Source organism: Myodes glareolus, chromosome 4, assembly GCF_982192425.1.
Source record: "Myodes glareolus chromosome 4, mMyoGla1.1, whole genome shotgun sequence".
Lineage (NCBI taxonomy): Eukaryota > Metazoa > Chordata > Mammalia > Rodentia > Cricetidae > Myodes > Myodes glareolus.
In genome coordinates this window covers 55,496,320-55,510,416 of record NC_142029.1, presented here as the reverse complement: position 1 = coordinate 55,510,416, position 14,097 = coordinate 55,496,320, and the positions used below count along the sequence as shown (strand labels likewise).

General features: G+C 49.1%; 1 protein-coding gene across 6 annotated transcripts in view; it reads left to right on the top strand.

Annotated features, from left to right (window-relative positions):
• Pxylp1 (2-phosphoxylose phosphatase 1) overlaps positions 1-14,097 on the top strand; it is a 63,834-nt gene that overhangs the window by 40,494 nt on the left and 9,243 nt on the right. For 5 of the 6 annotated variants that reach the window (XM_048452564.3, XM_048452562.3, XM_048452563.3 and 2 more), the window contains 2 exons: positions 7,855-8,013; positions 8,834-8,960. In XM_048452564.3, coding sequence (XP_048308521.1) covers positions 7,855-8,013; positions 8,834-8,960 — 286 coding nt within the window. Of the gene's footprint in view, positions 1-3,498; positions 3,680-7,854; positions 8,014-8,833; positions 8,961-14,097 lie in introns of all 6 variants that reach the window. The other variant, XM_048452567.3, reaches the window with a different exon arrangement.

Below are 14,097 nucleotides of genomic sequence, written 5' to 3'. Positions count from 1 at the left end.
GTCCCCCCCCCCTTTTTTTTTCCAGTACAGCATGAGAGACAGGGTGGACATTTAAGATAGTTTTGAGGATTAAGGAGTGCTGAGGGAATTATGGTAACTGACTGTTAGAGCAAATCATTACTCCTTGGCAGGTGGATGGCAGGAAGAGAGAACTCCAGAGTGCTTGAGGCAATAGAGAGCTGGAGCAGTGTGGAAGCATGGTGTGGGAGTCCCCTCTGTGTGTTGCTTGTATTGGTTAGTGAATAAAGAAACTGCCTTGGCCTGACAGGGCAGAACTTAGGTAGACAGGGAAGACAGAACTGAATTCTGGGAGGAAGAAAGCAGAGTCAGAGAGACGCCATGGACCCGCCAGAGAACAGATGCTAAGCTAAGCTAGCTGGGCGGCTGGGATGAACAAGCTGACTCCCTCCATGTTACAGAAGCAGGACAGGAGCACTGACTCAAATGAACTGAATGCTTGCAAGAGTTACAAGAGCTGCTGTCGTTGAGGTGGCTGAGACGGGGGTGGGGGGACTGGCTCACTGTGCTCCCAGGGTAGTGTGGCCCACCAGACTCAGTGTCTCCTCCTGATCCCACACTGAAGAGAACACCTGTTACAAAATCATAAGGCAGGGGGTAAGGGGTATCTGGAAAGAAGGCTCAGTGTTCTTGCTGAGGACCCAAGTTCACCCGCATCAAGTGGCTCACAATCACCTGGCACCCCCAGTTTCATGGGATCCGACACCTTCTGGCCTCCACGAGCACTGTGCACATGGGGTGGGCATTAACTCATGCAATCACATACACTTAGACATAAACAAAATAATAAGTCTTTTTCAAAGAACGTACAGGGAGTGGGAATGAACATAGGACAGATGTGGAAATGGCATGTCTTGATTCTTTACCATATTCTTTGCGCATCACCTCAAGTCCCTCACCACCATCCTAATGTCAGTATTGCCAACATCGTTTTACAAATAAAGGTAGCCATATCTGCCCAGAGCCAGGACTGGATCCGGCTCCTTGCTCTCTGGACCCTTCCTCTCCCCACCCCAGACTGCTTCTCGGCAGTAAGAACCATGGACATACTTAAGTGGAGTCCCACCTGCCTATGGTCCCCGAGGAGGTGACCAGCCCAAGTTGAGGTCCCAGCAAGGGCAAGGCAGGCCTGGAGGTAGGAAGGTAAAATGCAGGTGGCAAGCCAGACCTTGGCCTCAATGGATTCTTTGTTGGTAGTGTCACAGAGTGGCTTGGGGAGCAGCTGAGCCCAGACATAAAGTCGAAGTGACACTGTATGCTGCTGTGTTTACAGTCGCTGGGACGGATACCTGTGGTTCCCAGCAGGGAGCATTAGTCTGCCAGCTGTCTGTACAGTGGAGGGAGAGCAGGCAGATCACACATGCTAAGGGGATGATAGGGAACTGGGCCCCGAAAGCCACCAGCTTCCACTGCCTCACTGTCTTCCTTTCAGGGCAGCCTGTCTTTTCTGGATAGGGGTCGTGTTAGGCCTGCTTAGAGTCAGGTCCCTTCCTGAAACATTGTCATCAGCCAAATACTCAAAATGTGAGCCTGTGGGGACATTTCAGATGCGAACCATAGCAGCTAGGGATCAGTAGAGTTTTGTCTTCCTCTCGGGGTCAAGACCTTGATGTGGGGAGATGAGCTGACACCATAAGACACTGGCGTGGCAGTTTGGAGGAAGGACCCTGACTTGAGTCTGTGCAAGGCAGAGAGATGTTCCCAATAGTGAGCAGGCCCCAGACACTTGGCTGAAGCATACCTGCTGAGCCATTTATGACTGAGGGCCAGCCAGGAGCTGTTGGCAAAGGGACTGTCTGGGAAGTTCTAATAGCTCTGACTCCGGGCCATTTCTTCCATCCTATGGGTCCAGAAATAGCATCAACAAAAGTCAAAATGTAATCATCGGATGCAGGTTTTGCTTCAAAGAAGTTCATAGCTCTGGCAACTGGGCCAAGTTCCTGTTAACTAGCATTTGTCTGAAGATGGTGGTGACCACTCATGGACCATCTCAGCATTTCCTCCCTAGCAGGTCTCTACTCTACCTTTCCTGTGCTCCCAAACCAGTGAAGCCAGTGACCAGGGGGCACAGAAGGTGCCATTCTGGGAAGTCCCGCCCCTTCCCTTAAGATAGAAGTGTTTTTCACTCCCGTTTCTTATTTACTAATAAGAGGCATAGGCATCAGCCTGAGGAGTTAGAGCTGGGCTTGTGGCCTTCAGGAATCTCTTTGACTCCCACCCCACTGCCACCAATGGTGCACTTCCTGGCTGATGGTACTGTGCCCAGGATTAGGGCCAGTTGAGCCACGTCACAGCACCAGCCACTGGAGGCCTGGGTGGAGAGAGAGAATGTGGAAGGGGTTCATTTTGTCATCCTGCTTCTAAGAAGTTTGCTGTTTGCTTCTGAGAGTGGGGGACTGTCTTAGTTAGGGTTTCTGTTGCTGTGAAGAGACACCATGGCCACGGCAACTCCTCAAAAGCATTTAATTGGTGCTGGCTTAACAGCTTCAGAGGTTTAGTCCACTATTTGCATGGTGCAAAGCATGGTGGCACGCAGGTAGACACGGTGCTGGAGAGGCAGCTGAGAACTCTACATCTGGAATCCGGATTGGCAGGCAGCAGGAAGACAGAGACCCTGGGCCTGGCTTTAGCATTTGAAACACCAAAGCCCACCTCCAGTGACACACTTCCTCCAACCAGGCCACACCTACTCCAACCAGGCCACACCCACTCCAACCAGGCCACACCTCCTAATCCCTGTTAAGTAGTGCCACTCTCTAATGGTCAAGCATTCAAATATATGAGCCTGTGGGGGCCATTCCTAATCAGACCACCACAGGGACTGGAGCAGAAGCCTGAAAGGAAATCTTCTCTGTCATTTGTTTGAGAGCCTGTTGGCATCTTTTTTCAAGCAGTATGGGGTGTGGACAGGATGAATAGTGATGGAGGAGGCGAGGTGGCTAATTGATCACACTGCAGGGAACGTGCACGTCGTGAGCAGTCAGGCAGCACGTTCTCTGTCACGCGTGTTCCTTACAGTGACCCTGTAGCCTCAGGGCGCATGCTCACCCGCAAGGATGTTTCCACCTACACAGCAGAGCTCCTGATCCTTTTCCATCTATCTGCCCACTCTGAGTCCAGATGCCACCCCCCACTGTACCTCTCTCCTTTTCATCCTCTGCTTTGGGACAGCAGTGGGGTTTTGGTTTCGTTTTGTTTTGTTTTTGAGACAGTTTTTCTGTGTAACCGTCCTGGCTGTCCTATAGACCAGAGTGGCCTTGAACTAATAGAGACCCGCCTGCCTCTGCCTCCTGAGTGCTGGGATTAAAGGTGTGCACCACCACTGCCTGATTTTGGGACAGCAACCTTTCTAATTGTCCTGGGAAGGGGGTGGTGAGACGCGGCAAGGGCTGATGGGACTAATGCTGCCTCAGATCCCAGGCTCCAGATAGCTTCTGTGTGCCCAACCTCTGAGCCCACCCCTCTACTCACTGTGCCCAGGACAGAAGAGCTGGCCCCCAAGAGCTCATGTGGCAAGTGGCACAATGCAAGGATGGCAGCATCCTCCAGCCTCAAAAGGACCTGCCCCTCCAAGCCTCCTCCCCAACCAGCATTCATTAAAGAGGGCCCCTGTGTGTCACCCCGTATGGATCAATTGGACCAGGTATCTCAGAGGTCTGAGGTAAGTCCTGAGCCAGGTTGCTGACCACAGCAGTCGGCTACACAGCAGCCTCTCAGAACCAGGAAAGCCGGTCTCCAGCCTTCCCTCTCTAGGCTGCTCAGTGAGTCCAGAAGACTCATGGACACACAAATCAAAATGCAGTGTGTGGCTCAGAGCAGACCTCAGCTCAGCAAGCTTTTCTGAAAGGGCTGTCCTCTGCCTGCCGTTAGGGTGCATAGACATGGGAGAGGCTTTGGGGGTGGTGGAATAGCATACTGGGGCACCCCTGGTATAAGCAGCCCTAATAGCAGAAGCTAGATAGACTTCATATGGGAGAGGGATGTGGAAACCCCTTACAAACTCAGGGGGGACTTCCTGGAAGAGCCAGCTCCTGCAGATTCAAGCAACAGGAATTGGGGTGGGCAGAATTATAAGCAAACAGGACCATGAATGAGACATCCTAGGGGGTGGGCTCTCAGCAGCACGCATGCCAATGGGGTGAAGAAAGAGTTGAGGGGATGTCACACACATGCACCCCATGCATGAGAGCCCCATGCTTACTGGGTGTCTGGAGGATTCTTCAGAGAGTTCCTTGTGGATGATTCAGAGTCGCAAACAGCATAGGGCCATCTCAGCAAGTGGAATAATGGACAAGACGGAGCCCCAGTGCCAGAGGAAGCAGCAAAGATCTTTCTAGATCATGGCCTAGTCATCTGTGGTTTTCAAACCACTGCTTCTTTGAGTCATGTGTGGGTCACTTGGATCCAACCACCAGGGTCCCCAGTTGACCTCCACAAAGCAAGCGAGCTACAAGCTATCATGGAGCTGGATTTCAAAAGATTTCCTTACAAAGCAAAGATCAGAAGGTACTACACAGTCAGAAGGGCCAACCATTGAGATGCCACCGTGGGACATCTGCTTTGTTACCAGTCTCCCCACAGTAAATTAGCTCCAGGCAACCGAACAGTGCCTTGGCCTCTCTAACATCTCCCAGCCATGGGAAGACATAGGTTCTAGCTACAGCCAAATCCTGAACTGGGGAATGGCCAACTCCAAAAGTTTTTATTGTTGTTTTAGTAAAGCCCGTAAATATATTTATGTATATTAAGAACTAGTAATAAATGTGTGTTTATGCATATAGAATGCATGTAATATGTGACTACTGTAAATGTATCTATGTTAAATTGATACAGATATTTATAGGAAAACAAAGTACTTGTTCACTTGTTCCTTCCATCCCCCAGATGAAAGCACCATGGCATCGTGGTGCATGTCCTAATACGTTGCTGGGATCTTGCACAGGGAACAAATGCCTGAATACTCTGTGTGATGGTTAATCTTGTCAACTTGATAGGATTTGAAATCATCATAGGATCAAATCTCTGGACATGTCTGTGAGGGGCTACTTTCTAGAGTAGGTTGAGTAGGTGGTACCTAATTCTGGGATCTGGGATCCTGGCTGAATAAAAAGGAGAGAGGGTGATGGGTTCAAGTCTTTGTTGTTCTCTGTTTCCTGACTGTGGACCCGCCGGCCTGCTGCTCTTGCCACAGCGCCTTCTCTGCCGTGGTGGAATGTATCTCCTTTGTAAGCCAAAAGAAATTATTCCTTCCGTAAATTGCTTCTTTGAGATATTATGTCATAGCCGTGAAGTGGGGTATTGCGGGGATAAATCTGATTCTATAGCCTTAGGAACTGCTTTGTGGAAGAGTTTGGGTTAGAAAAGTCCTTGAATACTCTTAAGAGTTCTTAATGTGTGATTCTGGAGAGAGCTTCAGGATGCTGAGAGAGGTGGCCGGTTCATGTGGTTTCAGAGGGGAACAAGGATTCTGTGAGAAACTGAGTTAGGGAGTGTCTTTTGCTGGGATTGGGGGCAGCGGAGGTGGGGGGGAAACGACTGTCTTAGTTACCGGTTCTCTTACTGTGAAGAGACACCATGACTTCGGCAACTCCTACAAAGTAAAGCATTTAATTGAGACTGGCTTACAGTTTCCGAGGTTTAGTCTATTATTGTTATGGCAGGAAGTGTAGTGGCATGCAAACAGATGTGGTGCTGGCGAAGCAGGGTTCTACATCTGGATTCTCAGACAGCAGGAAGTGTCAGTGGACCACTGGCCAGGCTTAAGCATCTGCGACCTCAAAGCTCTCCCCCAGTGACACCCTTCCTCCTCCAAGGTCACACTTCCCAATAGTGCCAGTCCCTATGAGCCTATGGGGCCATTTTTATTCAAACCACCACAAACTATTCATGTTCTGTTCTGTCAGAGAATCTGGCTGCCGTCTGCTCCTGTCCTGAGAACTCTGGTAGAGTTGAATTTAAAAGTGACTTGTTTGGCAGAGGAAGTTTCAAGATGGTGCAGCAGTCCGGCTGTGTTGTGGTTACCGCACATTGCTTTTATTCAGCTCTGTTGTGAGGGAAGCGGCAAGTGGAGAAAAGGTGGAAAATGTGCCGTTGGGCAGGGGAGGGAGGGAGTTTAAGGCTGTAGACAAGACAGGTGGTGAGAAGCAGCTATAATTGCTAAGAGGATTATCACCCATGAAGAGTTACCTCTTGCTGTGCCCTGAGACTGCAGGGAAGGTGTCCCGAGGGCAAGTCCATTGTAGGCTCCATCTTGAAAGGAGAGATCCTCCACTGAGGAGATCCTGAGGGGTTCCCTGCTTCTCAAAGCAGCTGCCTTGGAAAATGTTGCCTTAGGGTCAGTACTGAGAACCTGATGCAGCTGTGGTCCAGCGGAGCCAGGCTCCATCCCTAGAGCCAGGCTCCATCCCTAGCTGCCCGTGGACCTTGGCTGTGCTGTGCCATTGTATATTGTAATGTGTAACTTACTTTTTATTTTATAGGAGCTCACAGCTAAGAGATTGCCTTGAATTCCAGGTGATACTTGGACTTTGAACTTTCAGTGTTGGAACTGTTAAGGATTCTGGGGACTTCTGAAGTTGGCTGTTGGGATTGGCTCTGTTTGTCTCCTTCCCTGGCTCTTTAGCTGTAGCGTTCCTCTGTACTCGGGATATCAGTCACTTGTCTGTTATGTATGTTGCGAATGTTTTCTCTTTATGTATTCACTCTCTTTCATCTTTGTCTGTAACATATTTGGCAAGGGGAACTTTTAGATAGTTATGTAGAAGAAATTGGAGAATGTAAGCTGATGTAGACTAGTGATTAGTCTCTGTTTCAGCTATTGTGTGGGTACATGTGTATATATAAAAGTAAATAAGTAAATAGGTTTTTATTATTATTGTGGTGGTTGGTAAACCTCTTCGAGGTTAGCTAGGTTTGCAGGCTCGCCTGTTTACAAGCATGTCCTCCACTAGTAAATGCTGGAACTATGACTGCCACTGTGCGGGGATCTCTAGAAACCGTGAAACTGCAAAACCGTTGCTCTACCATGCAAGGACTGGGAACTGCTAAGACAGGCTATCCGTGGAAAGACAGACAGATGGCTGGGTAGCCCCAGCCTGCCCCTCGAAGAGCGTGACGAGCCGCTCCTAGCCCACAAGGAAAGGATTATGGGTGCCCTGTCACCACCTTCACTAGTTCATATGTCAGCTCGGCCGGCCTCCCGTGGGGCCTTGCGCTCACTGATAGAACGATGGATGCCAGATAGACAAACCATTGCATATTGCATGAGCCACACATGGTGGGGGAGCCAACCTAGGCAGACACATGGTGGGGGAGCCGGCCTAGGCAGACTCATGGACCGAGTCCATTCACTGCACATGTGTGCCTCGGTCAGGCTCCTTCCTGAGGACTAGTGAGCAGATTGCCAAGATAGGGCCCTAGGGACCGCAGAGTGTGGTCGGATGCTATTCATCCAGGTGTCTCTCTCTCTCTTTCTCTCTCTCTCTCTCTCTCTCTCTCTCTCTCACACACACACACACACACACACACACACTTAGCACTTAGCAGGCGCCAGTAGACAATGATTTCCTTCATACAGTTACAGGAGCTAAAAGCTTATTGAGAAGAGGGGTTGAGTCCGGGAACTTGAGAGTGTGGAATAAGTTCTCGCCTCTGTTGGCGGGGCGCGGAAGGGAGTGCCATTACTCAGGAAGTCCCAGGTACACTTCTGGAGACTGACTTCTTAATCCGCTAAGGTCTGCCCTGACTGAAGAAGGGACTCCTTCCAGTGACATTCGGGCCTCCTCAGGCCGCAGCAGCGGATCCAGCAGCCTCTTCATCTGTCCGTTCTCCTTGCAGTCCACCTCATCCCGGTGTCCACAGCAAAGGACGGAGGAGGCGGCAAGAGTCGGAAGAGGATCATGCCGGACCCGGTGACAGAGCCGCCCACCGTAGACCCGGTGTATGAAGCGCTTCTCTACTGCAACATTCCGAGTGTAGCCGAGCACAGCATGGAAGGTAGGACCTGGAGCTCAGTACGCAAGTAGACACCCCGGGGACCAAGTTCTCTAAGCAGCATCATGCTGGCATAAGAAGTGGCCAGCTTGGGCTCAGATTCTTCAGAGCCACTACCCCGTGCCCAAAGAGGGGCTCCTGGGTTTTAGCATACTCTACTGAGTATAGGGGGAAGTCGCTGGTCCCTGGTGAGGTGTGGGCAAGGCAGACAGGGCGTTGAAGGTGGCCGCCCCCTTGGCTACTCAGCTCTCAGTGTAAATCTACAGTATACTTAACGTGTCCACAGGACCTGGAGTCTTGCTGTAAAGGAGTATGAAATAGTGTCCCCATCAAGTTTCAGTTTCCCCAGTGTATCAACGGGTGCTCTGGGATGCATGTATTGGCCCAGTGTATCAACGGGTGCTCTGGGATGCATGTATTGGTGTTCTGCTGTGTTCCTTGGAGGATTTAAAGCAGAAGTCTGTTGCTAGGATTTTTGTGGGCCTCCCCCAGTCTCTGCGTGTGAGACATTGGTCGTCATGTGTACATGAGACATTGCTCGTCATGTGTATGTCTCACCAACCTTTGGTCATCTCACAGTTACCTTGGGAATCCTGGGACATGCCAAACCCTCTCACGCCCCTTTGTCCCACCTTTAGGGTTCTTTAGCATCACCCTCCCACCCAGCACAGTGGCCCTTCCTCCAGTTCAGGCCCCTCAGTAGCAGCTCTGCTATTTCTGGATTGCCCTGGTTACTAGCTCCCTGGTCCCCCAGCCCGGGCATGCGCCACCCATGCTAAAACACTGTTTGTTGTGTGGTGACTGGAAGATGTGTCTCTCACAGGTCACGCCCCGCATCATTATAAGCTGGTCTCGGTTCATGTGTTCATTCGCCATGGAGACAGGTACCCACTATATGCCATTCCCAAAACCAAGCGACCAGAAATTGACTGCACTCTAGTGGCTAGCAGGTAAATTGCACTTTTTATAAGAGCCGTTTTCATGCCCTCTGCTGGGTTCTGTACAGCAGAGCATCATGGGAAGGAGGAGTTAACTATGGTTTGGTGACTGTGAACTGTTCAACGTATTCACTGTCTTGCATGGCATGCTGCTGTCTGACTCCTTTGGTACATACAAACAAACATCTATTCCACCCAGATAGGGCACTGACGACAGAGCAAAAATCTGCCCAAATCCAGCTTGGTGAGCCAGTGATTTTATTGGGGATCATGGGTTAGTCAAAGGCAGCTGCTTCACTGAAAAGCCCACCCCAGCTTGGGTGATGACTTTGAAAAGTTGTTTCCTGTGGCCTCCTGAACAGTGTGCAGGCAGCTCCATCACCCCTTCTTCCCCCTTAGTGGGTATTCACTACTGTTAAAACTTCAGGACAAGGCCTGTGAGTCATGTAACTTTCAGATCTGCCAAGTCTTAAGTTTTGTATGCATTTTCCATTTCATCTGGCTTCCTGACTCTTCTCGGCCGCGCACCTTCCTGCAGGAGGGAATGTCTGAATTGAGACAGGCCCAGAGCAGAGAGGGCATCTCAGGCAACCCAAAAAATACACTGAGGCCTGAACCTAGTTCAGTCTGAGGCCCATTCCCTTGTTCTGTTCTTCATTTTAAGGAAGATGAGATACAGTGAGCCCTGGGTTAGGAGTCACCCACCGAGGAGCTGTTCCGTGGAGGCAGCAGGCAAGTCCGCTAGTCTCTCGGAGCTCAGCTTCCCGCCTCTGAGGTGGAAATGGCCAAGCTCAGCAGGCAGGGCTGGGGTGAGGAGCTGAACGATTCACAGGAGGAAGGAGTGTTCACATGACAGCTGTGAAGATGATGCGTATAGGGCAGTATTTCAGCCATTTAATTTTTCACAGCATTAGAGACAGCGCTGTCTTAGTTGAAAGCCCTCAGGATGAAAAATAATTGAACAGAGAATGGAAATTGCGTGTATGGAAATTAGAAGCACAGTTAGCAATAAACGATGGCTTGGCCGTAGCCAGTGTGTCTGGGGGTACGTAGCATCTATCCTTACTGAATGGGACCAGGAGACGTAGGGAAGTGCCCAGTGGGGACGTTATTTTGATGGAATGGTCCTGGGGTGCCAGCCGGCCTAGGCAGGACCAGCCCGGTGGAGCCTGTCTGCAGCCAGGGCTGTTGTTTGAAGACACAAATCTGGATTTCAGATAACTCTTCATGGGCTGAAGTTTGGGGAATAGTAAGTGAAGCATTTTAGGTAGAAAGACCGTGGGGTTTGTTCATTCTTCTCTCATGCCAGAGACTGCAGTGCTGGTAGCCTGGGTACCTGTGTCATCTTTGCTACATTGAGTAAACAAGGTGTGTAGGTAGGGTCTCCTGCTAGGGGACTGTGGGGACACTGGCTCTCCCCCTCCAGGCTGAGCCCTCACTCCAGCCTGGTGTCCAGACTTTCCACTAAGACTCCCGTCTCCCCAGCACCCTGCTTCCTGTAACACCGTCGTAGCTTGTGCCCGCTGTCGCCTCCCACTGGAGTTATCCCTCCCTGTCATCCCTCTTGCACAGTGTCTTCAAGACCTCATTAGAGGTTCCCTTGTGGTGGTTTGAAAGAAAATGACCTCCACAAGGGAGTGGCACTACTAGGAGGTGTGGCCTTGTTAAAGTAGGTGTGGACTTGTTGGAGGAAGTGTGTCACTATGGGGACACGCTTTGAGGTCTCATATATGCTCAAGATACCACCCATCACCTCAGTTTGCTTTCTGTTGCTTAACAACCAAGATATAGGATTCTTAGCTCCAGCACCATGTCTGCCTGCATGCTACCATGTCCCACCATGATGATAATAGACTAAACCTCTGAAACTGTAAGCCGCCACCTCAATTAAATATTTCCTTTATAAGAGTTACCATGGTCATGGTGTCTCTTCATAGCAATAGAAACCCTAACTAAGACATCCCTCTTCCAGGAAGCAGCCCCCATCCCATGTGTCATGGCCTACCAGCAAAGTTTCAGCACTCCTGTCTCCTGTTGGGTTCCATGACTTCTCCCTGACTCCACCCTTCTTTCTTCCAGCATTCAGTTTGATTTTCCCCACCTAGCTAAATTCTGCCCTGCTATATATAGGCCCAAAGAGGTTTCTTTATTTATTAATGGTAATCACAGTATACAGAGAAAAATCCCACATCACCTCCCCTTTTTTGTTTAAAAGAAAAAGAAAGGTATTTTAGCTTTAACATAGTAAAATTACATATAACAAAACAGGTATTAAGCAAGAATTACAGTTACAACATTTATATTTACTTTATCTTTTATCATAACCAAGGAAAACTGTAACTATAAATTCTTCAACTCTATCAAAGACTCCAGAAGGATATAATATTACCTAAGTAAACAGGAAGTGCATTGCAAGCAAACTTCCAAAACTCTAGAATTGACAGAGACATCTTGTCACCTGAACAGTAACCCAAAGTTCTTCTGTATTGTTGGGACATCCATCTTCAGCCCACAGGCCCATAGTATCCAGCAGACTTTTCCATGAAGCAGAAAATTTCAAAGACAGTTCCACCTATATCTATGTCCTACAGAATGTCTAGCAGATTCTTTCATGTAGCAGGAACCCCAAAGAATGGTTTCACCTTTAGACAAGCTCAGCAGTCAATTTTCTGTGGGTCCTGCATGTTCAGTTTATCAAGAAGTCCAGGCAAGAGCAGTTTCTTGCCCAAATAGCTAACCAACTCCATAAGGAGACTCTTTGATGCCCATCTTCCTCTTGAAGTAGCTTGTGCTGCCAGGAGCAGATGCCGTATTCTGAAGGCCTCTGAAAGATTTGAAGAATACCTATCTAATTGAAATATATCTCTATACATCTAGAAAATCTAATATGACTACCCCTTTTTAAAATAGCATTAATGTTATTTTATGACTCTCTATACTCTTTTTCTTCTCTCTTCCAAGCCTACATTTATCCAACACTATGACTCATCTGGGTTTGTCTTTATTGCTTATCTATAATTCTTTACTATTCAGGAGTGCTTTATAAAATGCTAACCACTTCTTAAAACTTAAGTTGTGTCATTACTATGGTATATGCGGTACTTCCTGCTTGCCAGCCCAGACTATGCCAGTTTTATGTTCCTGTCACCATCCTCCTCCTGATAGATTTGAGTCTTGGCCATTGTATCCTGTGCAGCCTGTTTGACGCTGGGCAGATTGCTTCCCCTCTCAGAGGACCACTCACTATACTCCATCCTGGAACAAGGGACAGTCTTGCCTTCCTTATATCCATCCTACCTATCTAAATAAAGGAGGGAGCAAGTGTATGGTCTTGTTCACACAGAAGCTTCATCTGCGGTGACATAGCATTGCCTACAGCAGCCTTGAGGCCACCTAGGCCTTGGCTCTTTCCCTCTGGTGGTGTCATTTCCAGAGCCGGTTCAGTCCCTACAAGCTGCCCCCCAATCAACCTCATTCCTTACTTCAGTGTTTATTTTGTGTTTGCAGGAGCTGTCCTAAACCCTTTGTGAGAGAGAGCACAATGCAGATGTTTAACTGGAGCAGCCCTCTTCCTCCATCTGACTTTTCCTCCATTTCAGTTGTTTCTGGTATTAGCCACATCAAATAGAAAACTCCATTCACACGTTTGCAGTGTGTTGTGGAGCCTGCTGTCTTCTCACTGGTCCTGTAATCTGTCACCATACCAGAATTAGAAATGAAGTCTTATCGTGGGTATTGTTTACACAGGAAAGAGCACCACAGAGGCAGGGGTTTGGGCTATCTGTGGCTTCCAGCAACTCCCCCCCACCCCCAGATAAAGGAGTCGCTACTGTACTTAACATAGTTTAACTAATCCCATCTTTAAACACAGTAAGAGTTGGCTTATCAGGGCAAACATGTACTTAAAGGAGGAGTGAGTAGGCACTCGGTGTGTGAACCTGCTCTGGTCCCCCAGCAGTGCCTGCTGCCTTCCCAGCTCCTGTTTTGGTTCATAAATTAGTAATTTTGTGGTTTCCTACTTCGCAGCGAGGCCTGGAAGGTGCCCATTACTCTGGTCCATCATAGGGAGTGTCTTGTCCAGTGGTGGGAGCTAGATGTGCCCATATAAGTCTGTTGCCTCAGAGTGCCTATGCACAGTGCTGTGCCCCATAGTCTTTGTAGTGGAAGCTGACTCTCCATGAGTGCTGTGTGCTGTACTATGAGAGGTCTGTTTGAATTCTGCTGGCATTGCAGTTAGTCAGCATTAACGGTACTTGTTAGGAATATATCCTAACTGAGCCTCTCCACCGGAGCAAAGAACTCCAATCAGACCAGATTAGATCAAATCAAAAATGCCCACATTTAATGAATGCCGCGCTCTCTGATGGCCAGGAGCATGGCAGGGGGAAGACCGAGGAGAGCACATGCAAAACCCAAAAACCATGTGTTCCTTCTTCCAGCATGAGCCTAAATACCCTGTGGGAGTGATCCTGACCCTCCCTGAGGAGGGGTCAGCACTTGGCAGGCTGGGAATTGAAGTCCAAGTGCTTGACAAGTTCCAGGCCAGGGGCTGGGGTGATGCTTCCAACTCAATATTACATTCCAGACTCTTTGGAAATAGGGGTGTTAAGGGCTGGGGTCTCACTTTTGACCAAACAGTATTAGCCATGTGAGTACTGTGTTTTTAAATGCCCTTTTTGCATTCGTAAAGATGAACATGCTTTTCTATATCCAAGAAGAAAAACAACTCTTCCAAGCATTCACATGACAAATTTTAGATTCATGCTCCTTTCCTGGGCCAGGTCACAGGGTAGCACACCCGCAGTCGTGTAAATGTAGTGGAGGAGCTAGTCCTGTGAGGACCTGAGGAGAGAATGTTCTAGATAGAGGGACCAGAAGGTGCAAAGGGCCTGCAGCTTGCAAAGCTGGGCCTGCTTGAGTGACACTAGGACCAGGGTGGCTGGCCTGGGGTAACAGGGTGAGTCAGCATCTGAGGCCTTGCAGCAGCAGGCTCTCCCACCCTGGGGAGCCACTTACATGCCAGGTCTGATTCTCCCTGGTCCTCAGCAAGTGGAAGCCAGCCCAGGTGACCATTTTAGCAGAGAAAGAAGAGAAGGAAATGGAGGAAAAACTAGAATGGAAAAGACTTTGGTAGCGCACTTGGGCCTGA